Below are 24377 nucleotides of genomic sequence, written 5' to 3' on the forward strand. Positions count from 1 at the left end.
TGGTTAATGTCGTGATGAGGGGGCTTCGTCTTTTTTACTTCATCAAGTCGGAATATGTCCGTTGATGTTATACGTCAGTGTTTTTGCTGTATCTAAGTACACAAGCATGCATACTTGAGTCCCCTGGCCCCCTCTTTTGTACACCCAGGGTTCCAAAGTAAGCCTGAAACGGAAATAACGACCTCCTAGTGTAGCCCGCAACACAAAGCCTGAATATAACTGGAAGGAGTCCCCATTGCGAGCAGGTGTACTCAGTGGTTCTTGGTTTTGGGCGAAATATCTTAAGCCACTCTGCTTTCTTTACTTCACCGTACGCTTCACTTGCCTACTTTGCTATGATTCCAGTTACTCACGACGGGACTTTTCCTTCACCGCTGTCATCGTCTTCACCGTATTACTCAGGGCTATGAAAGGTGTACCTCCATTTATAGGACATCTGCAGGGATGACAATGGATAACATGTGCTCAAATGGTCGCCTCATTTCAGTACGAGAATTGAAATACTGACTCTCTCGGTGGTAATGAGGTGAAAAATGGCCGACTGGGTGTCACTGATGACCTTTTCTACTCAATTCGAGTTTTTATAAGGATGAGTGAGAGGATGTTCTCGGTGAGGAACGCACTGATCACATGTTTGAAGTGTCACTAAAGCAAAATACATTTGTATCGGAGTCACTCTTGAGAGATATAGCGTGTCTAGGGACGTCCCAATTGTAAAGTTTTGCATGTGAGTCGACTCCAAGTAACCTGATTTTCATCGAGTACTACAGACATTTTCAATGAAATCTAACCATGTATACCTGAATTATTTCCGCTGGTTACAAAAAATGAAGCTGCCGGTCTTACCTGGCCCCCGGGGAGCACCTGTAACCTAGATGTCGTCTCTGAAAAAGACAAACATTGAAAAGTATAAAGCTCCAGTCAGTACGGACTGTAAAACCATAGCCAGGTTTATGAACATATTGCAAAATTTATGCTTGTGACAGTTAGCGAACATCCATAGAATGAAGTCACCCTTTTGCAGTTATCTTCTATCGTTCTGCTTCAGATTTTCTCACACTAAACATGACTAAATGCTCAAGGATCAAGGGTAAAGTACATATCGTGAATGTATGATTCCTATGATTGGGCTATATAAACAGTACTGTCTCCAGTGACCTAATACGTCTCTACAGAAATAATCAACGGTAAATGATTATGTGCAATAATGTGGGGACACTAGTTGCGTGGTTGGAATGAACTTGGAGAGAATGGAGCCGGGTGACGAAGAGGGGCCCCCCTTCCCTCCTTCCCCAAATGCTAACAGGCCGAACCCGTGTTCTACCACACCTACCACACGCATGTTTCACACACATCCCCCCCACACTTTGCTTTCATTTGGGCGTGAAATGGATCCCTACTGTCAGGCAGAATGCACCACCTATCTCTGGATAGATTTTTTTTTTCCTTTCGCCTTCTTGACTGCACATGTGCCCTTTTGCTTTCCACAAAAGGGGGATAAAAGGAGGGGGGTGGGATTCAAGAGTTTGCTGCCAAATCTGCAAAACAAATTCCCAGGCGATTACGATCAAAAGTGATTAGAAATCCCGTCCGAGCTGATATTTTATGTGACGGCTCTAATTAGATCTGGAGCAGAAACACATGACAGCGCTAAAATATTTGAAAGGGGCTACACTCATCCCTGGGAACATCACACCAAAGCTACGAGGATGAAATTCTTCCACCACGCAGAACACGTCACGCATTGCGTGCGTGTAAAAAATGATTGGTTGGATTGATAATTCAATTGGGTTATGTGATGTAACGTGTCGAGAGCCAGGGTAGCAAAAGTTGAGTGACGGGTTTGATTTAGAAGAAAAGCTTTTCAAGGATCAAATGTGATTTTCTAGTAGTTCATGAATCATTTGAAAGAGGTTTATAGGGAAAGGAAAAAGTGTGTTTCCATGAACTCTTTGGAATTTCATTATATAACATTGGGAATTCATTTTCCAATTTTTGATAGTTAGTGTTATTTTATGTTCTCCACGTCCTGTGAATGTTTACATTCTTATTCTTGTGATTTAGGTGAAGAATTACAGAATTTCCACAATAAAAAGCAAGCCAATTCCAAATACTACAGTAATTATAAACATGGATCATTCTAAATTAGATGTTATAGTTCCCCTCCCTAATAACTTTTGGTAAAACTATTATTCCTTTACTATAAATCTTTGATCATTTACATCAGCAGGCGACTAACAGTAACAGGCGGTAGGTACAATGAACCTGTACCTGTTATTATTGCTACAACAGTCATCATTTGAATGCCAACTAAAAAGGCCTATATTTTACAGGCAATTAAAATCAGGGCCATAACTTTTTCTCTATATACACTTTCATGACAAGTTTTTTTAGTGGAGTATAAACACTCATTCTCATGTAAAACATGTTGCTAAAAAAACCCAGCTCTACTCTACTGAAGTATGGGGGAGTTGTAGAGAACGGGTTGATTCATGTTGCAAACGGAGCACACCCAAATAAATGAGTTTCTTTATGCCTTGTTGCAGGGGCCATTTTACTATGGGCAATGTGGGCGACTGCCCAGGGTGCAATCTATGTGGGGACACTCAATTTTTTTTAGGCCCATGACACATATTTAGTTAAGAACGCCTCTGATTTGTCCCAAAAAATGCAATAAAGTACAGTACTACTAGAAAATATTTCCCTTCCACCCCATGACCTTGCCAGGAATAACCACCATATTGCAGAACAAAATGATTAGAAATAATCCACACTAAAAAGGAAAGGTGAACTAATGCAGCAGTCAGCAGGGAATGAATGCAGGTTAAAGTAATAACCAAACAGTTTGACTTGAGCGCTATCTTGTGGGCTATAGCAGCCATTTCATTATTGCACGCATATTGTGCAGTGACAGACCACAAATTGGCAGTTATAAGTAACACTGAGATTTCTTGATGCGAGTTTAAATGGGTGTCATTATTGTGGGCTTCATAATAAAATCTCAAATGAATGTCTTTTTCTGGTCATGTCCCGTTGTTTTTGGCAAAGTTTTTAGCAAAAACTGTATACTACAACTTTTGTGCCTATTGATTTTCTGATTTTTTTCCATGTGTGAACTCTTTGAATTGGTATTAAAAATGAAGGACACAGTCTTGAAAGTTTAAAAAGGTTCATGTATTTGCTGTTGTATATGAATGGGGGAAGTCAATTTTAACCTTTAGTACTTTAAAAAAATGATGAATACATTGGGCCGTGTCGTGGTGTAGGGGTTCACTTGCCTGACTTCGGTGAGGGCGGCCGTGGGCTCGATTCCTACTGGTGGCAGTATGATTGTGAGTTTCGATGGTCATCTGTGCCTTATGACTGACTGGCGACCAGTCTAGGGTGTAGTCTGCCTTTCACCTGAAGTCAGCTGGGTTAAGTTCCAGCAACCCCCGCAACCCTTTCGAGGATACGCGGTATGGAAGATGAATAAAAGAATGAATGAAAGAACACATACATTGCATTTACTATATGTACAACAATCACAATTTAAATAAATGACTGACAGATCCAAAAATGTGTTTGATTACATGATTAAACTAAAATATCAAACATAAGTGGAATAACGTCACAAAAACGCTGAAATGTTGATCTTAACTCTGCTGAAAAATCCGGCATGACTATTTCTGTACCAGGAAGACCAGTACCAAAACACAATAAATTTATCAGAATCTTGCTGCATTTGGGCCAATCTATCCAATTAGGAGACATATCTAGATCAAGGGTGGCTGAATGTATTTTTAACATGATTGTGTTGGATTTTCCTCTAATGGTGAGGTTTCAAAGTCAGCTATTGTTGATGTGCTTTGCGTTGCCTCTTTATCATCCTTCTTAACTTTGGCCACGGTGTTCTTCTTAGACCTAAAGAAGAGACGTTATCTTACCATTTCAATTTGGCTAAGGGAGACTCTTTAAGAGATGAAAATGCATTGAATTGAATAGGAATAATGTGCGTGCTTACCTAGAAGAAAGATTTGGTGAGGACATGCTGTGCAGCTCCGTGGGGTCCCAACCCCTTCTGACCACCTCCACCATTAAATTCTGAATTGTGTTGAGTAAAACATCCTTGAAGACACCCACCGGTATGTGTTCAACACGTGAAGGCATTATCAGCTTTGTGCTAGAGCTTCCCGCCATTCCCAAATTGTCGCTGCGGATGTGAAGTTCTGTGTTTGTCTCCTCCAACAAAATCAGAGGTTGGGGTATTTGTGCCGGTGCGGAAAAGATGACTTTGGGCTTGTAGAAGAGAGGTTTGGATGCCATAGTGAGGAGAGATGTGGTAAAGGCATCATCATCCAGAACGCTCCTAAGAAGAATGAAATGGAGGCTTTCACAGTCCGGATAGTGAGGATTGACAATGACAATTGTACTGGGGCACTTATTGAATGTGTTACCTGAGCAGAGAGGCGATAACATGCTCGACGAACTTTCGCTCGGGGCCGAGTTTCTGTGACGGGCGGCCATCTTGAAGAAATGTGTCGGACAACATTCTAGGCCTCAAAGGCTTGACGCTTTGGAAGCACCTTTCAGGCAAAAATACATACAATGAATTCCAGAATGTCCATGAATGCTGTTAATCAATTAACTAGTACTTGTGGAGTGACCACGTATGCTCGGGATTTCTTTTACTTCACTCGTATATGGAGTTTGCTTGTATTTGTAATTATTGCTTGTAAAAAATAAAAGAAAATACCCAAGCCAAAGAGTATATGTTTGGTAAAGGTTCCAGTGATCACCTAAAGTGATTATTGAAGTTGTCAGGAAAGTATCTGAGGTATTCCTGTGACCGATAGGAGCGTGCCATCAACTCCAGGTGGAGCACCGTGGGTTGAGGCGGCGTGGGACGAGGCCGTAATTTTACAGCCTCATTCTGAGCCCGCTGCTCTGCTCGTGCAATCCTGCTACAAATAGGGGGAAGTGTCTGTGAAGGAAAATAGGAAATCATCTTCAATATATACACTAGTTACAGGTATACATTTGAATGAGAACAAATGCTGGACTCAATCATTCACCTTGTATTTGCCTAGTGATGGTCCTTTCGTTTGAGGGAGAGTGGCAGGGATCTAAGACCAACGAGAATTTTTACATTGTTAGTGTGTCATCTTTTTGGGTGACGCGGTGCATATGGGGTAAGACCTTAGCAGTGCAAACTTTCTGGCTTTCGGAAAGGTCCTTCTCTGTGATAGTGAATTCGTTGCGCTGCTTCTCTCGCTCCTGCTCCCATTGCTGCAGAGCCTCGGAATATTGAACTTGTGCAGCTTGCGGAGTCAGCTGGGGAGAAACAATGCAGTGGTCTTCATCCAGCACTACCACTGCTTTTCAAAATACCAGAAGTAGGCCCTTAACAAACCTGACAGATGATGTCTAGATGATAAATAGCAGGGTAGTCAGTTGAGGTGAAGGTCAGCACACTAAAGATGCTTTCTCCAGGACGTGCAAGGCCTTGTTTTGGCTGGATCCGTATCACCTAACACACGTGGGATCCATATGAATATCTCACAACTAGAATCGTTAGCATGCATGCAGTTGTACTGTGGTAGAGTTCTTATTCACCTGAGTCAAGCACCATTTGAAGAAGATTTCTTTTGAGGACACGTTAGTGAGGAAGAAGATTCTTGAAGTTTGGGAGCACACAGGAATTTCACCCAGCAGGATATTGTCCACAGACAGGAAGGCATACTGTACAATATTAATTAATAGTCTGAAATAGCAAACTAATCACTTTTAATTTGTGAATTGAAAAAAAAAGGATATATATATATATATATATATATATATATATATATATATATATATATATATATATATATATATATATATATATATATATATATATATATATATATATATATATATATATATATATATATATGGGGATATAGTGTATCTAGTTCATGTTCGGCAGTGACTAAAGTATTTGCAAGCTCCATGAACACACTAAAACAAGTGTCCCCAATGCGTCATTGTAATTTCCCTATGCTTACCTGCCCAGGAAGGGGTATCCTCCGTACACAGGTTACACTTTTGGGCTGACTGATCGGGAACACATCGGTTTGAGTACCTAAGCCGCAGGCGTCGAACCTGACCACTGTAGTTTCGCCGTGTCGGATGTGAATAGGAAGATCAATCTGGTAAGATACAAAAGAAAAAAGACCCTTTCGCATACAGCAAACAATTACGGTATTAAAAGGAATTGGGACTTTCGGTGTACACGGTGCATCTTGGCCTCCAGCGGAGAGAAAATGAATTCCAGCTTTGCTGTCTTCCCAGGGAGGACGACTCCAACGGGGTTGAGGCAACACAGAAGCGGCTGATTGAAGTTGTTCTCTTGTAGCCGCGACAGCACACCTGCGTCTACTTCGTAATGGACAGGCACGTCGCCGCCATTGTAAAGGTCGTACGTCTGGAGCGGTACCGAAGGACCAAAACGACAGACACAAACATTTAACTAAGCGAATGATCTCTGCCAGTCGCCCGGACAAAATAGATTGGATGTCTGCCATCACCAATAGCAGTGAATGAGCTATAGGCCCACCTGCACTGGAGGAGTTAAACCCCCTATCCTTATAGGAGTGAAAATATGATGCGTTGATAAAAAGTAAAGATGTGGTCTCTGTGATTCCACTGTCACCCCATGGAAGAGCAGCTGGTGGGAAAAAAATGACAATTTCTGGTGGTGTACCACCTAGTTACCACTGTTTGAGATGTAGCTTACCAATATCTCTCTGCCATGTGAGATCTTCAAAATTATTGGCAGTTTATGTGCCCCAGCAACAGCATGGCTATAAAAGGTGCAGTATTTCCAGAACAAATCACATACCTGACATTCTGGCTTACACACAAAAAAAGGCATGCTGAAAATTAGTGCCAGACCTGTAGCTGAGCTGGATTGACATTTGCTGGCCAGAAAGCAAAGTCCCTGATAGGGGAGAAACGGCGAAAAGGTCCACCACCTATCGGGAAGGTAATTTTCAAATTATTAATACAAATAAATATACTTTACAGCATGTTTTGAGTAAGAATTATGGCATGCCTGCATCTGCTCAAGCTCATTGTGACATATCTCGTCTCCCTGGCTCCACTGCTTGAAGTCCACCTGCTGATTGTCTGGAAATAAGATCGTCCTGAAGTTAAAGAAGAAGCAAATCAAAATTGGAAAAATGTCACACAAATGATAGTTAAAGCATTACTGTCATTTAAAAAAAATGTAATGTGAGGAAATGTACTGCACAAGCCTTGACTTTGGATATTCAACTTACCACTCAATAGGGATGCTACCAGGGTTGTAAAACACCAATCCAAATGTAGAAGTTTCTGAATTTAGGGGCGATGCACTGAAGTTAAAATCCAGCATGTCTTTAATTAAGGTTGTTGGGTACGTGTGCATACTAGAGACAGAAACGAGAACAAACACTGTGAAAAGGCCCATTCAATTCATGCATCAAAATACCCATTGCTTTTAATGAATATAAACGGTGTCTTACCAATGCTCTTTTGGGCTTCTGTACATATGCTCCACAGGGGAGGGGATGGACTGGAGCTGCGCATTGAGGCTGTCCACTGAGAGCAGCTCCCACACGTACGTCTTGCTAAGCCAGGCCGCTCCACCACCGCTGCCCACGTCGGTCACCTGCATGGTGGGGAACACACCCTTGCCGTGCACTTCACACACTGCTTGGAGAGGAGACAACGGGACTCCTGGGACAAATAATCAAAGTCAACGAGCTGAAAACAATTGCTTCATTCAGGCGTGTGCTTTCTGTATTCACCACTTAAACTCAATGTCTGGTAGTTGATGGTCCACTTGTACTGGGATTGTCGATCTGGCCTGAACGTGGCTCGGAGCATGAATGTCGAGTGTGCCGCCACGGTTCCCCTCTCATAATCAAGTTGTAAGGCTAGTCAAATTTGACACAGTTAGTTTCTTGTCCAGCTCTCATTGTACAAATTCACAATACAAAGGCAAACATACTGCAAAGTTACATAATTTGACACAGTTAGTTTCTTGTCCAGCTCTCATTGTACAAATTCACAATACAAAGGCAAACATACTGCAAAATTACATTGCGTGGGTAGTAATGTGGTTATTCGTATTTGTCATGTTTCACAATTATTGTAAGTTTCATATTATTGTTGTTGTTGTTCTCATTCTTGTGGATGCTAATTTACATCATGCATTATTTTGATCTACCATAAATACTTTTTGTGAGCTTTTGCTCAGTAAAGGGGAGACAATACTGTACCAATGGTTGCAGACTGATGGTCCCGATGAAATTGCTCATCTTGTAATGTTTGTTCAACTGAGACAGTGAAGGAGATGGCACATGTACTGCTGTTCAACAAAGAAACATCAACTGACTGAGCACGTCCAACCAGAGTGTCTCCCATGTCTATGAACTCTTTCAGCGCCTGGTAATGAAAGGTAGACTTATCCATGAATCCACAGTTCTGCCAAATTGATGGTCATATGAATTGTCCAACCTCTAGAGAACCTTTAGTGCCTTTTCCCACTATTTTTAGAGTTAGAATGGATTTATCGCAACCGGGGTCCTGGATTGGCCAGAAGGTGAGTATAGGTTCCAGTGTGTATGTTTTCTCTTCCATTGGTGTGAAGGTCCATGTTTGTGTCTGTGGTGTCAAAGTAAAACCATGGACATTTCAGTAGATAACACGCTTCTCACAGAGTTGTTTCTTACCGCACTCTCATTGGCTTGCATTTCACCATCTTCTGGGTCAACGGCAATAATCTCCTGGTCTGACCAACGAATGTTCCATCTGAAGCTATGACAGGAAAAAAAAAGGAGTTGTGATACGCGATTGCTTAAAAACAGAGTACACTGCAGAGAAACTAACCCTAGAGGTAAGCGGCAGATGTTCCTGATGAGGTAGGTCTGCTGACTGAGTGAACCCACAGAAGTATCTTGGAAATATAAACTATCGCCGCCCATAAGCAACACTTTGGTCTTTTCCAATAAGCTAAAAACTGTGATTTCCTACAATGCATGAAACACACATAACACAAGCTTTGTGGATGAACCTTTATGTACAACAAAAGAAAACACTTAGTGGAGACTGTTTATATTCTTGTGTTTACCTTTGTGTATTTGTCAAAATTGAGGTGAAGGTACAGCTTAATTCCATCTAGTGGAAGGTCTTCTTTAGGAGTAGTTATGACAGTGAAGATTTGATGTTCACCAGGAAGGACCAAGCCACACCTCGGTACTATTGACACGGTTGCTTCTGAGGCGGGGTCCGAGCAGTCACTTAGATTTCGGCAGAAAGTAAGGGGTTTCTCGCCGACATTGCTTAGTAGCAAAGTCTGATAGGCTCGAACACTGAGGCCTGCGAACACCTAGAAATGTGAAATGGCATACTCTTAAAACGGCAATGTCGATGAAACGTCTGTATGTTTGTAAACACTTTTTTTACTGTGTGTAATATTGTGTTAGGTCACACTCACCACTACATTTGGCTCAAGAGAGCAATGCGGGTAGAAGTGCTCTTTTCCATTCTCAAAAGAGTGGCCGATGACTCGAACAACGACACACCAGGGTGTACACATTTCTTCCTCATTGTCAGAAGGTTGATTTTGCTGCACAGAGAGGAAAATGCTAGACAGGAAAAATCCTTTTTTTTTTTACATTTGCCAAACTCATCTTTGACGGGATCAAATGATAGTTATCGGCAAATCATCGATTAGCAAATGACAATTTTGAAAACCAATGAATCGGTCAAAGACTTTGTTGATCTAAAGTGGTCAAAACCCTTCATTTTAAGGCTCTTAACACACTTGCTAGAATTAACAGCAATAGCGATCAATTCAATTTTAAGTGGGATTGATGATATTGGATAAGCATGTTTTTCTCATGTTTTGTTGGGGTTTGGTGGCTGGGTGTTTTTCCTTGTGTGGTCTAACATCATCAAAGGCTGCCATTTAAACACACTATTTTAGTGTGAGCAGGTGAATGTGTCAATATCACCTAATTGTGCTATAAACAAATGTAAAATTCCTTAAAACAGAATTATATGAGAGCAGCAAGTAATTTCTTACTGCTTTAATAGCCAGGCACTCGAGCTGAGCTGCATGCAGTGTATTCAGTTTCTTTGGTTTGTAAGTCACTCTGAATGAGGTGGACTTCAGTGGTGCCAGGTCCCGTGTTGAAGGAGAGATGGAAAATGGAGAGTCTGAAGAATTGGTCCAAACCAGGCTGGAGTAGGAAAAAATATATATTCATGGTGTCACTATATTTCAATTAAAAAAACTTCAGTTCAAGTCAATCCTAAATTCAGAGATCGGCAACTTTACGTGACTTTGATAGGGGCGTGATTGGTGATGGCCACACCCTGGGATGGTGGACATGGAGTGGACAAGGATGAGAAGGAGGATTTCATGTGAATAAACAGCAGCTCACTGGGCGTCACTGATACACGTGTGCATGGCTGAGACGAATTTGGTGGATCCATCTCCACCGGGACGGGTTGGTCAGTGTCTTCTTTGGAAGTAATTGACCGCAAACTCGAACTGTCTCTTTGGCTTGCCTTCTACAAAATAACAACATTAAAGCAGCCTGAGCAAAACGATGTATAAAATTAATTCACATGCTACTTCTATTATTCTTGGTTGGGCTGCTAAGCAGGCAGCAACATATATTTTACCTCATTCACAGATACAGAGAATGCTTGTGGATCTAATTGCGTGCTGTAGCTTGGTAGCAGAACACTAAAGATATCAGACTGGTCGTCTTTGGTGTCCCACAAATGTTCCGGTCTGAGTACAGCTGGCTTCTGAAGATCTGAGTGACAGGTTCCAATTAGGTTGAGGAATAAAGGCTCCTAAGGAAAAAAACAAAGATGGGTTCAAGAAAGAGCTTTGTTGCACACTATTGCAGTCAATAGCGTACCCTAGTTCCTTACCCCGTGCAGTATCAAACAAGGCACACTTCTGTAATGAGCAATTGGTACAGTGGGGTGGTAGATGATTGTCAGCATTATGGAGCTCTTTGGGGGTACAGTGCCGCAATGTGGGTGGATGCTGAACACACTGTGTCCAGTACAGTCAAGGTCCCACTGATAGGTGGCATGAAGGGATGAAGAACTGACCATATTGACAGTGTGTGACACTCTGGCACCCACTTCCACACAGCCAAAGTCCACCACGGATGAAGAAAAAGACAGTTTGGGACCTAGTAAAGTAGATTTAAAGTAAAATTAAAAAACAAGAACTTGTATAAGCACGCACGTGTGTGTCATACCTGCACAGTTTCCAATAAGCTTAAGCACTGTTTTGTTGAGGGCCCCTCTGCATTCTACAGTCAAATACTCAACGGAGGCGGAATCAGGAACTGTTGGAGCAAAGCTGACTTTGGCTGAAACACTACAGCCTGAGGCAACTTTGCCGCTGCTGACGTCACAGGTGAAGTCCGACCCCAGCAAGGGCACCCCTCCAGGGAGTCGGGCAAGGGAAAAACACGCATCAACCTTGAAGGCAACACAGACAGACACATGAAGCATGAATTAAAATCAGATATAAACATGAAATCCAAATGTGGTACTTGTTCCAGGGTAAAGGCAGCCTTACTCACATGAGAGGGATTATAGACCTCAAAACATTTTTGTAAACTTTGTCCAACTGCGACAGAGCCAAAGTTAAGCACAGGACCATCGTGTTGAGTCCCGGCCTTAGAATTTGGGTTCCTCAGTTGAAGACATGGGTACTTGGCTTTCGGGATGAGAAGACACCAAAGAAGTGAATGATTTTACTGGTTGATATTTAGTACTTTTCATGGTTTTGAAAAGAATTGCAGTACCCACTCCCTGAAGAAGCACTGTGGCGCAACAGTCAACTTTCTCTCCTTCTTCTCCAAAATTACAACAGGCATGTTTTCTATAGAAAAGTGCATGCTTGGGATGGAACAGGACCATGAGCTCAATCTCCTGGTGGGGCTTCAGCACACCTTCCTCTGGACTCACTTGAAAAGGTTCAGGACACTCCCAATAGAAGTAAGTGTGAAGTTTGCTATAAGAGACACAATTTACACACTTTTGAAAAATGTTTAAGTTCATGAAAAGATAAGTAAAGTCAATTTTAGACATTTTAGAAAAGGTAGACAGGTCTTTTCTATTCCCACTTACCTGAGATTCTTCACTTGAACAATAGCACAAGTAGACTGATGCACCGCACAGATTGGAAGGAGAACAGTTTCTGGAACTTCCAGAGCCGGAGAGGGGACGACAGCCCTGAGCAATACTTGGAAGCTGCTATCTTTACCCTGAAACTCAATTCTGTCCTCATAGTTGCACTGTCCAACACAGAAGACATTACTCAGGAACCATAACCAACTCATTACTGTGTGAAAGATAGTCTTGATTCAGTACCTTCTCTTTAGGTCGGAAGGCGACTGGTATGGACAAAGTCGTCCCTGGGCTCACTGCAGCGTTTTGGTAAGTGTGGACGCTGAAGAATTTGGTCAGAGGAGGTCTAAGAAGAAAAAGGACAAAACTTTGTTTTGTTTATTTTGTTTTTGACTTTAGTTGCTCGCAATTCACCTTATCTGAAGTTTCTGGAGCTTGACGCCCATATTCTTTAACGTTAAAGACTTGGTGTATTCTCTGCCTTCATCCCAGTCCTCCCAAAACAGCTCAGGCTTCGTTTCCAGTCCTAGGAAGCAGATTTTTGGACCGGGTGTACGCCGTGGTTTCTTTAGGTGGGACACTGAACGCTGCTATGAGGGAGGGAATACGCATAGAATATCATGAGGAAAAACAGACAGAACCATTAGGAAGACAAATTCACTTTGGAAAATCAATTAATTGACCCATTTTATGTTGTAAAAATAACACCTCATAGTGTATTTCAAATTGCGGAATGTTACGTGAGCATGCATACCTGACCCAAAACCAAACAGTAAATCATAAAGCTGCTTACTTGAATATGATTTTCAATTAGAGAAGACTTCCAGAGTGCTTCTGATCCAAATTGCTTTGAACTCTCTGACTCAGCTAACATGACTGGAGACAAGGAAGATTAAGTGTGTTATGAAAAATGACATTCTCAGATAAGGTTAACTCAAAGATGGTCGTCTAACATAATAGTGATGTGTAAATGCTAGTCAAGATACTAAAACGTCAGAAAAAAAGAAGTAAACCATCGATTGACATTGATGCCGTCTCATCTTCTGAAGCGCTTTATCCTCACTAGGTTCGCGGGGGGTGCTGGAGCCTATCCCAGCTGACTTCAGGCCAGAGGCGGGGGACACCCAGAATTGGTGGCCAGCCAATTGCAAGTAGACAAACAACAATTCACGCTCACACTCATTCCTAGGGGCAATTTTAGAGTGTCCAATCAGCCTACCATCCATGTCTTTGGAATGATTTAAAACAATATTATTGTAAAAATCACTGTTTAGTCACAAAGACGTTACAGTCAATATGATAATACACCCCCGTTTCAAACGAGCTAAGCACACAGCAAGAAAAACACTAGAGTTAATAAATTAAAATGGCTAGCGACCTAACTAGCCGGTTAGCATTCTTGGTAGTAGTGTTTATTTTATTACACCAAACACTCAGTTTTAGTTACGACCGACATATAGGCTTGATCTTTCATTAAACTGTGGCTCATTCATTGAAAGTACCATATCATCGTCGGTTTTCTAATCATTTAAATCATTTAATATGTTATAAATATACGCTTACCTGCTTAAATTACAAACATTTTACGACAACAACGCCGGATTCCATTTGTGATGATTAAAAATAAACGTGTCGGGGAATTTGTAGTCTACTCTTGAATGCTTGGCAGCGTGTTTTGTTGTCATGGTAACTACGGAAGCTAAAGGAAGTATGCATACTCCGACGGTATAAAAAAACGTGTTCAATAATAAGGAGAATAAATCAGTTATACTTCTTAAATCGCAGTGAGTTGTTTTTTAATGTACATTTATTTGTTGAGCAATTCCATGCCCGAAAATGTAGACCACAGTTCCAAAATAAAGTAAAATATATTAAATTAAAAGATTTAAATTATTTTTGACAATCACTGCATTCAACAAATAGTTTCTTAAAGAATACAAGAATCATCCTAACAAAAAGTCTATTCATTCATCGTGTAGTGTGTAAAGTGTGTTTACATTTGCCAGCATTTAAAAATATTGAAAAAAATACTTCAGTTATATTTAAAATTTAAAACAAGTCATGATTCATATATCAATATGGCCTGTATATATATAAAAGCACCAACATGTAAAAATATTAAGTCAGAAATGGGAATGGGAAGTACTATTGTCCACCCCTAAAGATAAGACACATTTAAATATAAATTATTATCATTTATCATCTATTTGGGAGGCAATGAAGAACTCTGACCAAATAAGAATCATTACAGGCCATCCAATCATGACAAGTTGTGTGTAAAGTAGTATATCATTGTGGTTGAACATAACATTTCCTTGACTGGCTTGTGATAAATAATGTCTATGCACCTGTTTCCCATGTTCATTGTCCTCTCCTCAGCAATTTACAAACTAAAACAATAAAAACACATGTTTTCACTATGGGAACCCCCCACTTCTTCTTGTATTACTTCCATCCTCTAGCTCCTGTTCTAAATAAGAGCTGTAGTTCTCCGCCTCTCCTCCCGTGTGCCTCAAGAGGGAGCCGAGAGAGAGAACACTTTGTTCCTCGTCCTCATCTTCGCCGTGGAGTTCATCGTCGTCCTCCAGGCTGGGGTTGGGAGAGTCTGCCTGGAGTTGGACGCTCTCTGCTCTTTCACTGTCGCTCAGCGGAGACGTCGGGCCGGTTTGCTCCTTGGCTTTACGGCTTCGCTTCCACTTCATTCGCCTGTTCTGGAACCAGATTTTAACCTGCGTGGAGTCAAAGAAAACAGGGATTCGAACATTAAAATGCAGCGTGTGTTGATAAAACTATGCACTTTTTTGGGGGGGGGTTGATTCTAATTCCCCTAAACATGACATCACAAACTTTGGACAGGATTATGATCTACAGTCAGCTAATAATGTATCATGACAAGTACACAAGAGGAGGAATATAGCATACCTGGGTCTCCGTGAGCATAAGGGAAGTGGCCACCTCAAAGCGTTTGGGTCTGGACAGGTACTTGCTAAGCTTGAACTGGTTTTCAAGTTCCAACAGCTGCTGGCTGGTGAACGCCGTCCTGGGCTTGCGACATTTCCCCAACAAACCTGCTTGGTTTGGGGCTCTTGCTGTAACACAGCACATATTTGGCTTTTTTAACATTTTAGTTTTGGTATTAGCAGATGGATTTGTTGGCCTGCCATGAGTTTTGTGTCATTAAAATCTTATTTTATCATTCATACAGTTACAGTGATACTGCATATAAGACAACCTCACACACTACTTTTTTGGAGTTGTCCAGCAATAATAATCATAATTCTTATTTCCAAAATATTTAAAAACTTTAAAATACTCCTAATTCAAACACAGGCCTGCATTACCATGTTTGAATTTTTCATTGTGTTGATGATTTTCCAAAGGAGCAATAAAACACACAAAGGTCCATTAACCAAAATGAAAACATTATTTGAGGAACTCTGGTTTTCCACCTTTATTATTATTTAATCATGAAGAGATTGCAATAAAAAAGAATTAAAATAGCACTATGCATACTGTTTTGGATTGAGAGCAAAAAAAAAACATTTTGAATATGACTTTTCATACTTGGGTGACCGAAAATTGTCAACAAAATGTATCAAATGCTATGATGTCTTCATTTATATCATTTTCTCCCCTATAAAACTATTATTTATTCAATAATATCCCATAGGATTTTCATTCATCCACTACTACTATTGACATGAGTGCTTGAAATGTGATTAAAAGTTTCGAATAACAAACCTCCAGGATCTCCGAGTCTCGGGAATATCATCGCCGCTCGAACCCAGGGCTCCAGCGGATGCAACCCGTCCACGCATCCCGCCTTCAAGTGGCCCGGGTACGGCTGGACCAGCTGCGGGAAACCGGGATACACCAAAGCGGGCGGCTGGGCGGATAGAGCCGTCAAGGGGTACACGGACCTCGGCTGCATCCCGAGGAATCCTCCGGCGTGCATTGCGGCGAATCCCAATTGGGACAAGTTGTACGCGGGTCCGAGTGGCGTCAATCCAGGGCGAGGGGAGGGCGTCTCGGACCTCGGACTCCCGGTGTAGGTCGCGTCTGGACAGCCACCCTCGCCGTCCGCATCGCGAGCCAGGAGCGCCTCAATACGGAAGTTATGGGATTTTTCTACTTGAGAGGCCATTCTATCCATCTGGCAATGGGGATGTTTTCACTTTCCACTGGAGAAGAAGCGTGCGCTTTGAGTTCCAAACACTTGGTGTTTCTCCTGAGAGGAGATGTGTCCTTTCTGATGGCCTCCACTCAAGTTGTGCACTTAAAAAAAACTGGCCCATTTCATCAGTGGGCTGCTGAATAGGAAGGAACAAGTCATCGCCAGGAGCTATAAAGTCAGCCTCTTTGTGATTGGCCAGGGGCAAAAGAGCAAATGGCAATACTACAGACGTGGCTCTCACTATCAAAAATATACTTTTCAGGGCTTTCTATGGCTTCAGAGAAGGACTGAAAAAAATCAGTGTAAGGCATTATTCCAAGGTCATTTTGAAACTCTTATTTTTAGTAGGTCAGAGTAAAAGCATTCACTAAGTCAAAGTTCTAATATCATGGAAAATAAATATTAATTCATTCATTCTGAACCGCTTATCCTCACATGGGTCACGGGGGGTGCTAGAGCCTATCCCAGGCACCCTGAATCCATCCAATAGCAGGACACAAAGAGACGGACAACCATTCACGTTCACTTTCGTGAATAGAGGCAATTTAGAGTGTAACTAGCCTGCATGTTTTTGGGATGTGGGAGGAAACTGGAGTACCCGGAAAAAACCCACGCAAGCCGGGGAGAACATGCAAACTCCACACAGTGAGGCCTAGGATCGAACCCTCGACCCCAGAACTGTGAGGGCGACACGCTAACCACTCAGGCCGCCGGAAAATAAGTTTGTAAGAAAAACACTTGTGCATCATACAGATCGTGGTCCAAAAAATAGATAAACCCAAAACTATAAACTATATCGGCAAGAATGGCATTACCGGAGTCTCTTGAAATGACTTTTATGAGCAGTATATTGGAATATATTATTATCCCTCATGCACGTCACACACGTACACACACCCGCATCAATGCAATTACAGTCTGCAGAAAGTCATCAATTTACAACTAACTCTTCATTATGTTTTATGAGAAGAAACCCAAACAACCACAGAGGTTTTCTGTTATGTTATCGCAAAGTGTATGCATGGAATAATAATAAAAAGTCATAAAAGGTGTGCAGTAATCTCTTTTTCCTCTTCGGTGTGGACTGACGAGGCGTGAACAAAACCTCTGCGCAATCAAGGTATGATTAAAAAAAAACAGAAGTGTACTTTTATAATGGCAGATTATAAAGATTCCTGTAGGAAAGTATTTGGACTTCACTGTTAAAATGCTTAATATTGGTGTGAGGAAACATTTAATTAAAAAACAACAACAAAACAAGCAAACTCATACATGGTCGGAATTAAAATATAAAAAATATAATACCACAAAAAAATCATAATGGATCTGACATTCTTCATTTGCATCATTTATATTTAATGAAGTCACAATTAACCAATTGAATAATACATTACTCATAATTTAACACACAAAAAATATAATCTTAGTTTGTCTTAATATTAAAATAATACATCCTTCATATTCATTTATATTCTCTTAAAATTTAAAAAATATTTTCTGCAACATGAAATCAATTGAATTATTTTGTAACAAGGAATATACTCAATTATTTCTCCCATTAACAAATAATTAATTGAGACATTTTAGTTACAAATAATAAAATAGAACAATTTAATTCCAAAATCCACATTTAAAAAAAAATCATAAAATAGTATTTATTGCCCTTATTTCATCATTTTTTTAAAAAAATATTTCTAACATACATTTGTATTTGACTAATTACCTTCATTCTACATGCGTTGGTTGTCCATCTCCTTGCGCCCTGTGATTGGATGGCCACCAATTCAGGGTGTCCCCCACCTGGTGCCTATGGTCGGCTGGGATAGGCTCCAGCACCCCCCAGTACAGAAAACAAAGAAATGAATATCTAGGCACAATATATAGTTATACTTATGTATAGTACGCATATTGTAGATAAACCATTCCAGATCAAGTTGCAAGAATATCTTGATCTATTTCACCACGACTGACTTTTTCTCACACTCACTTTGCACACCAGTTGATTTCTTGGCAGTTCATGTTGGACTGATAAGCGGTTGCAGCCGGCCTGAGAAAACAAAAGCGCTCCAAAAACAAACACGCCAACACCTGCTGGACAACCCAGCAGCTTCTGAGTACGACCATGTTTATACGTGTGCCTCGTTTTATGATCTCCGTATCGTTTAATGACAATTTTCCTCCGCCTAATTTCAGTGGGATAAACTCAAGCGGGTCTTTTTCACGTGAAGTGTCCCAGATTTGTAGTTTAGGATCTTTTGATGACTGGTTACAAAATCCATCAAGTGTTATTTGAAACTTGCTTGGAAATTGGCATTTTGAGGTTTAAGAGCGGCATAGATTTTCTCATCAGCGGCTCTTAACGAGCATAATTTGGCATAACTACAGAGACCTATGCCGACCCCCCTTGCCATTCACTCTAAATCTATTCATAGCCACATTGAAAGAGGTTAACCCAAGTCTGCCAGGCCTCCATCGTTAGGAGGTGAAGAGGTTACGCCACTGAACATTTGGGAACAATCTGCCCCTCTCATGTCGAGTTAGCATTGAATTTGGCCAGCCAAAGTCATGCAGGAAATTATCTAATACACCTCGATTGATGCAGAAATTGAGACTCGTTGCACATTTTCCAGACTAGAAATCACACTTTTTTCCTAGTTTGGCTCTGTCTTCAACTAGTACTCAAGTATGATTTATAATATATGTTTGTTGTTGTTGTTTTTCTGCCCACGAACAGCCTGTTATGTGCTATATTATCAGAAAAAGTGTTATGCCTATTTAGGCTGTGGCTATCAATTTGACGATTGTTACTTTAACATATGTTTGTCTTTGGTTTCCCTAAAAAGAGGCGTTAAGATTTTTTTTATCTTCAGAAAACACTTTCTGTACAATCTAAAATACTACCGTTTTAAATTTTTTAGACGTAAAACTTAAATGCTTAAATTTGGGGCTGATGATGAATTTACAGAACAAAAAGGGGCCTTAATCCAAGGGTTTTTATTACCACAAATCCTACAGATGGGATGTTACAAAAATTGTTATTAAGTCAATATTTGTAACATTAGACATTGTAAATTTTATTTGAAAAAGTACGCTTTTAGTCACAATAGGACAATTTTTTTCAATTTCACACATAATTGTGTATTAAACCTTGAACATCAGTTCATGGTGTGTAAACCCTACTCTGCTCCAATCATTTTAAATGCAATAATCGTTTTTTTTGCACAAATTCGAGGACAAATCTACGACAAAACCTCCCCAGAGAATCAGAGATAAGAATAATAAAGCCTGTTGTTCTCCCACTTGTCTGCCGTCTCCCTTTGTGCAATTTGTAATACGTATCGTCTTCTGCTTGTCATTGTTCTATCTATTGTCCTGCTCCGATTTTGGACCGCCAGGGAACAGAATAGTACTTCCCGCACGAGCAAAGTGGGGGTGGGCGTCACAACTTGCGAAGTTTATCCTAGTTGGGAACCAATTGATTAATGACGTTTGCCACGGCGGAGGCCAGGACATAATGAGGAGAACAAGGAGGGAGGAGGCAAGGAGGAGCTGAGGAGGAGCCCGGGAGGAGGAGCCGAGCTGGGATGATTATTACTTAGCACCGTAAACAATGAGACGGTGCTACAATGAGATGAGACGTGGGGGTCGGAAGAGAAGAGTGCGGCAGGAGGAGGCGCCGGAGCTAATTAGGCTTAAACGCAGCCATGTGAATGAGGGGAGGGCCCGGACACACGTAAGGCTGATTAACACACCAAAATGGGCCAGTGGAGAGTAGTTGGGGGGCATCTGTTGCTTGCTGAGACACCCAAAAAACACCCGTGTCCGAAATACTAATCACTTCACATGGTTAACCCGGTCATGCTAAGACACTGGATGCAAAAAGTCTACACATGCTGTTCATAAGCAAAAATGTCATTCCCCTTAATTCCCTAAATTTGACATTATTCCTACATAAGATTGCCATATTTTGACATGAAATATTTCATATATATATTTTCAAAAATTCACACATTAGCCAAATTCCACTAAACCCGAATCCCAATGCAATATGTATCAATTCATTTTCAACGTTGAAAGTCACGCATTTAGACCGATAGTGTTCCAAATGATTTCCTTCATATTTAACATTTCTAGATTTTTTTTAACCCATGCTGATTTACAAAAAAATGCCCAAATTTTGAACATTAAAATCCCGTATTTTTGCATATTTACATTTTACAGTATTTTACTTTAAATTCTTCTTCCTTCAGCGACCCGGCGGACGCGTGGTTAACAGGTTGGCCTCATAGTTCTGGGATCGAGGGTTTGATCCCGGGTTGATCCTCTCTGTGGAGTTTTCATGTTCTCCCCAGGTTTGTGTGGGTTTTCTCCCACCTCCCCAAAACCCATCTAGCCAAAGTATTGGTGTAGGACTAAGACCACTATGGCGCTAAACGTACTTTAACCATTTTCTTTCTTCCCACTCCCCTTACAGACTTAAATGTTTCTGACTAGGATGTCTTTGTAATGTATTTGTACTTGTATGGTTTAACAACCTGACTGGAGACCTTTAGCTCATTATTTACTCTCTTGCTTCCCTCCTACTAGTTACATTTCATCCTCATCATTCTTCCCGCCCTGTCACAGAGGCGGCGTCCAATTAGCCTTGCGCTTGTGGACACTCCCACCAAATCACACGTGTTGGCTTTCATCAAATATGGTGTGTACATGGTCTGTTTCTTTGTGTTTGTGAGATGGACCATAACACTTTATCACCAACTACGATGATGTCAGCATCGCAGCTTTAATCCTGATATTGTTTTTCCTTCATCTTTATGGTCCTCAAGCGCCTGATGAGTTCAGGCAGAAGCGCTTGTAATCTTCAAGAATAAATAAGAAGGAAAGGTCACATTAGAGACACGTGTAGGTTTAGCACATTCATCGACAGCAGGGGTGGCCAAGTCCGGTCTTCGAGAGCCCTTATCCGGCCTGTTTTCCATGCCTCCCTCCACCAACACACCTGAATCAAATAATCTGGATCGGTATGAAGCTTCTGGACAGCTTGCTGATGAGTTGATCATTTGATTTGGCTGTGGTAGTGGAGGGAGATATGGAAAACTGATTGGATAGGGGTTTTCGAGGACCGGACTTGGCCACCCCTGGTCTACAGCCTTTTCAATTTTGACAGAAGCCAATCATGTAGATTGTAGATCACATGTGTCAAAGTGCCGGCCCGGGGGCCAAATCTGGCCCACCGCATCATTTTGTGTGGCCCGGGAAAGTAAATCATGGGGGCCGACTTTCTGTTTTAGGATCAAATTAAAATGAAGAGTATAGATGTATATTAAATTTCCTGATTTTCCCCATTTTAAATCAATAATTGTAATTTTGTAATCCATTTTTTTCTGTGTTTTTAGTTCGAAAAACTTTTTCTAAAATCTAAAAAAATATATATAAAAAAAGCTAAAATAAACATTGTTTTAGATCTATAAAAAATGAATATTCAGGGCTTTTAATCTAGTTCTTTTAATCCATTTATAAAAAGTCTATCTAAGTTTATCGAAAATGGTCCGGCCCACATGAAATCGAGTTGACGTTAATATGGCCCGCGAACCAACCCGAGTCTGACCCCCCTGTTGTAGATGTAGCAGGTTGTATGTATCTTTATGTCATCTAGTATCAATATCACAACCAGCAAGAGCAGAAGAGAAAGACAAATATTTTGTGCTGAGAAAATATGCAGATAAAACTTTAAAATATGGAAGATTTAGTTTGATGAGGTTCCACAGGGTTCCATCTTAGAGCTTTAGTGTTTTCCGTCCAGTTGAAGAATAAAGATACTAAATGTATGATAAAGGATAGATCCATTTTCCTTCAAATAAAATGAATAGATTTCTAGAGAATTTTACATTTGACGCCTTTTCATGTTTGCTCCAGTCAACTACATTTCTGAGGACACAAAAAAAGTCTAAAGTAATTTATCACGAGTGGATGCCAGGATTAAAATGAAGGTCATCTGGTTAAGTAAAACGTGTTGCAGGGGTCCCTTGTTGGGGTTAATTTGGGGGGAATCAGCTCGGCTGCTGCTGACAGAGAGAGTGGACAGGTTTAGAGGAGGGGCTGTCATCGTTTGATATATGAAGGAGGGGGGAGATTTCAATCCCTATAATTGAGCGCTGCTATCCTTAAACAACACCTTCTCTCGCTCTGGTCGCTCCCAACCTTCTGTCAGCGTTGTGGCGACAATTTTGCGGTGGGAAAGCTAAACTCACTGATGACAAATGATTACCCGGGTACACTCCGTCTTACTTCGAATCGCCTTCTTATCTACTCGTTGGCGATTACTCTTGTCCCTAAATTCAGTGTTCACATGTGCTTGGTGCGAGGCCTAATGTTAGCAGATAAGCTTCTAATGATGTGTGAGAAGCCATTTGCTTTTCCGTGTTGACTTAACAGCTGCGTGCGATCACACGGGTTCGCTCCTGTGTGTACCGCTGATGTTAAGTCCAGCTGTTCATTTGGGTTCTGCTGACAGTATTTTACTTTTTGGTCGAAGCCTGAAATACTTGAACAACCATGGCTATTTGCTCAAAGCGTGTTCAAAAATCCACAGATGGTGCGACATTTTTTTTTAACCCCCCCCTCCAAACACGGCCCTCCTTCCGGCATTCTGGCTTATATTGATGTGATAATGGCTACAAATTGATGAAGCCATTGAGTGTGCTGGTGACATGAGGGTGAGTGGGGACACAAACTCTCCACCACCCACTTGCTGTCATTAATCAAAGTCCGTTCAGTCTTTTGCCCCGCCGTCCCCTTTTCAGGGTCTCTTTCGCATAATGCCAGGGCCAAGTAATAACACTCTGTGTGTGTCCCGTGTTCCTTGCCTTTCCAATGAATGGTTTTCCAGATGAGTTCATGGACAAGATGGTGCAACACTAGTTTGTGTGACACTGTATATTTGACTAAAGAAGAATGAAAACAGGAATGTACTGATATATGTTGAAATTTTTTTAACGTTCTAATAAATGTGTTTGTTTGAAATATGTTTCCACTTGTGAGTGTGGTCACAGAATAAAAAAAATCACCTCAATTGAAGGGCCGACTGGATTTAGCACGATTCTGTACAAAAAAAATAAAAACAAGAGTGAGTTTTAGGAATGCACATATGATGCAATTTTAAAAGTTGGTCATTTTCAACAACAACAAGAACAAAAAGCACAAAAGGCACAATTTCATTTGTAAGACCTGAACAAGCGGCCCGGTGGCGCAAGTGGTCAGTGCGACGGCCTCACAGCGCTGGGTTTAAATCCAGGTCATGTCCATCTGTTTGGAGTTTGTGTGGGTTTCCTGTGGGTACTCAATTCCAAAAACATGCATGGTAGGCACATTGGACACTCTAAATTGCCCCTAGGTATGGATGGGAGTGTCAATGTTTGTCCTTTGTCTCCTTGTGCCCTACAATTGGCTGACCACCAATTCAGGGTGACCCCCATCTCTGGCCTGGAGTCAGCTGGGATAGGCTCCAGCACCCCCTGCGACCCTAATGAGGATAAAGCGGTTCAGAAAATGAGATGAGAAAAAGAACATTTAAGGAAAGACATTTTTGTGAACAATATATTTACCTGGATCATGAATTAATAATATTGGCAATAATGGTGATGCTTGAAGATTGTAAAATTTGACTGATTCTTCATCAAACATTAAAAAAAGTCATTATTCTCTGTCAAGGGCATACAAAGGCGTTAAGAACAAGAGGATGTTTAAAAAAAAAAAAAAAAAGCCATTTAATGAAAAAAGTTGAAATACACAAATAAAACTCATACTTTTTAGTCTAGTAAAGATTGAGGAGACCCTCTAGTGGTTTTGCTCACATAGTACAACAACAACAACTCTTTCAACTTTTAGGGAGGGATCAGCAACTGTAATGCCAGTCCTTTTCCACACGATGGAACCAAAGGCCAACAAATACCCAGAGTCAATTTGTCAAGCCATTTCCTTCGTCGCTGGAGGTATATACACTAGAATAGTACCAATAAATAATCGCCCT

General features: G+C 41.0%; 2 protein-coding genes across 2 annotated transcripts; both read right to left on the reverse strand.

Moving 5' to 3' along the window:
• Positions 1-3284: 3284 nt before the first annotated feature.
• Positions 3285-13854, reverse strand: cfap65 (cilia and flagella associated protein 65). The gene is made up of 35 exons (XM_077617595.1): positions 13738-13854; positions 12968-13050; positions 12589-12764; positions 12418-12520; positions 12175-12341; positions 11850-12058; positions 11625-11761; positions 11295-11520; positions 10957-11225; positions 10699-10875; positions 10349-10584; positions 10094-10250; positions 9503-9634; positions 9137-9394; positions 8896-9035; positions 8739-8823; positions 8524-8670; positions 8286-8451; positions 7812-7940; positions 7527-7740; positions 7302-7430; positions 7076-7166; positions 6916-6995; positions 6758-6824; positions 6578-6688; positions 6254-6445; positions 6027-6170; positions 5596-5721; positions 5393-5509; positions 5179-5313; positions 5055-5105; positions 4779-4963; positions 4437-4565; positions 4004-4348; positions 3285-3903 (listed from the first exon to the last, which is right to left on the reverse strand). The coding sequence occupies exons 2-35, from the start codon at positions 13046-13048 to the stop codon at positions 3783-3785; spliced, it is 5232 nt and encodes a 1743-aa protein (XP_077473721.1). The 5' UTR covers positions 13049-13050; positions 13738-13854; the 3' UTR covers positions 3285-3782.
• A 737-nt stretch (positions 13855-14591) lies between these two features.
• LOC144087461 (uncharacterized) lies at positions 14592-16327 on the reverse strand. The gene is made up of 3 exons (XM_077617922.1): positions 15916-16327; positions 15097-15257; positions 14592-14903 (listed from the first exon to the last, which is right to left on the reverse strand). The coding sequence occupies exons 1-3, from the start codon at positions 16325-16327 to the stop codon at positions 14592-14594; spliced, it is 885 nt and encodes a 294-aa protein (XP_077474048.1).
• Positions 16328-24377: the final 8050 nt, after the last annotated feature.

The sequence above is a fragment of the Stigmatopora argus genome, chromosome 13 (assembly GCF_051989625.1).
Source record: "Stigmatopora argus isolate UIUO_Sarg chromosome 13, RoL_Sarg_1.0, whole genome shotgun sequence".
Taxonomy (NCBI): Eukaryota; Metazoa; Chordata; class Actinopteri; order Syngnathiformes; family Syngnathidae; genus Stigmatopora; species Stigmatopora argus.

Excerpts from the sequence above, each read along its gene's own strand:
- cfap65 (XM_077617595.1), bottom strand. The coding sequence starts at position 13,048 with ATGTTAGCTGAGTCAGAGAGTTCAAAGCAATTTGGATCAGAAGCACTC. Across the intron at positions 8,824-8,895 it reads ATCTGCCGCTTACCTCTAGG|CTTCAGATGGAACATTCGTT; the intron begins GTTAGTTTCTCT and ends TTCCTGTCATAG. Across the intron at positions 7,941-8,285 it reads CCATCAGTCTGCAACCATTG|CCTTACAACTTGATTATGAG; the intron begins GTACAGTATTGT and ends AAATTTGACTAG.
- LOC144087461 (XM_077617922.1), bottom strand. The coding sequence starts at position 16,327 with ATGGATAGAATGGCCTCTCAAGTAGAAAAATCCCATAACTTCCGTATT. Across the intron at positions 15,258-15,915 it reads GAGACTCGGAGATCCTGGAG|CCCCAAACCAAGCAGGTTTG; the intron begins GTTTGTTATTCG and ends TTACAGCAAGAG. Across the intron at positions 14,904-15,096 it reads TTATGCTCACGGAGACCCAG|GTTAAAATCTGGTTCCAGAA; the intron begins GTATGCTATATT and ends GACTCCACGCAG.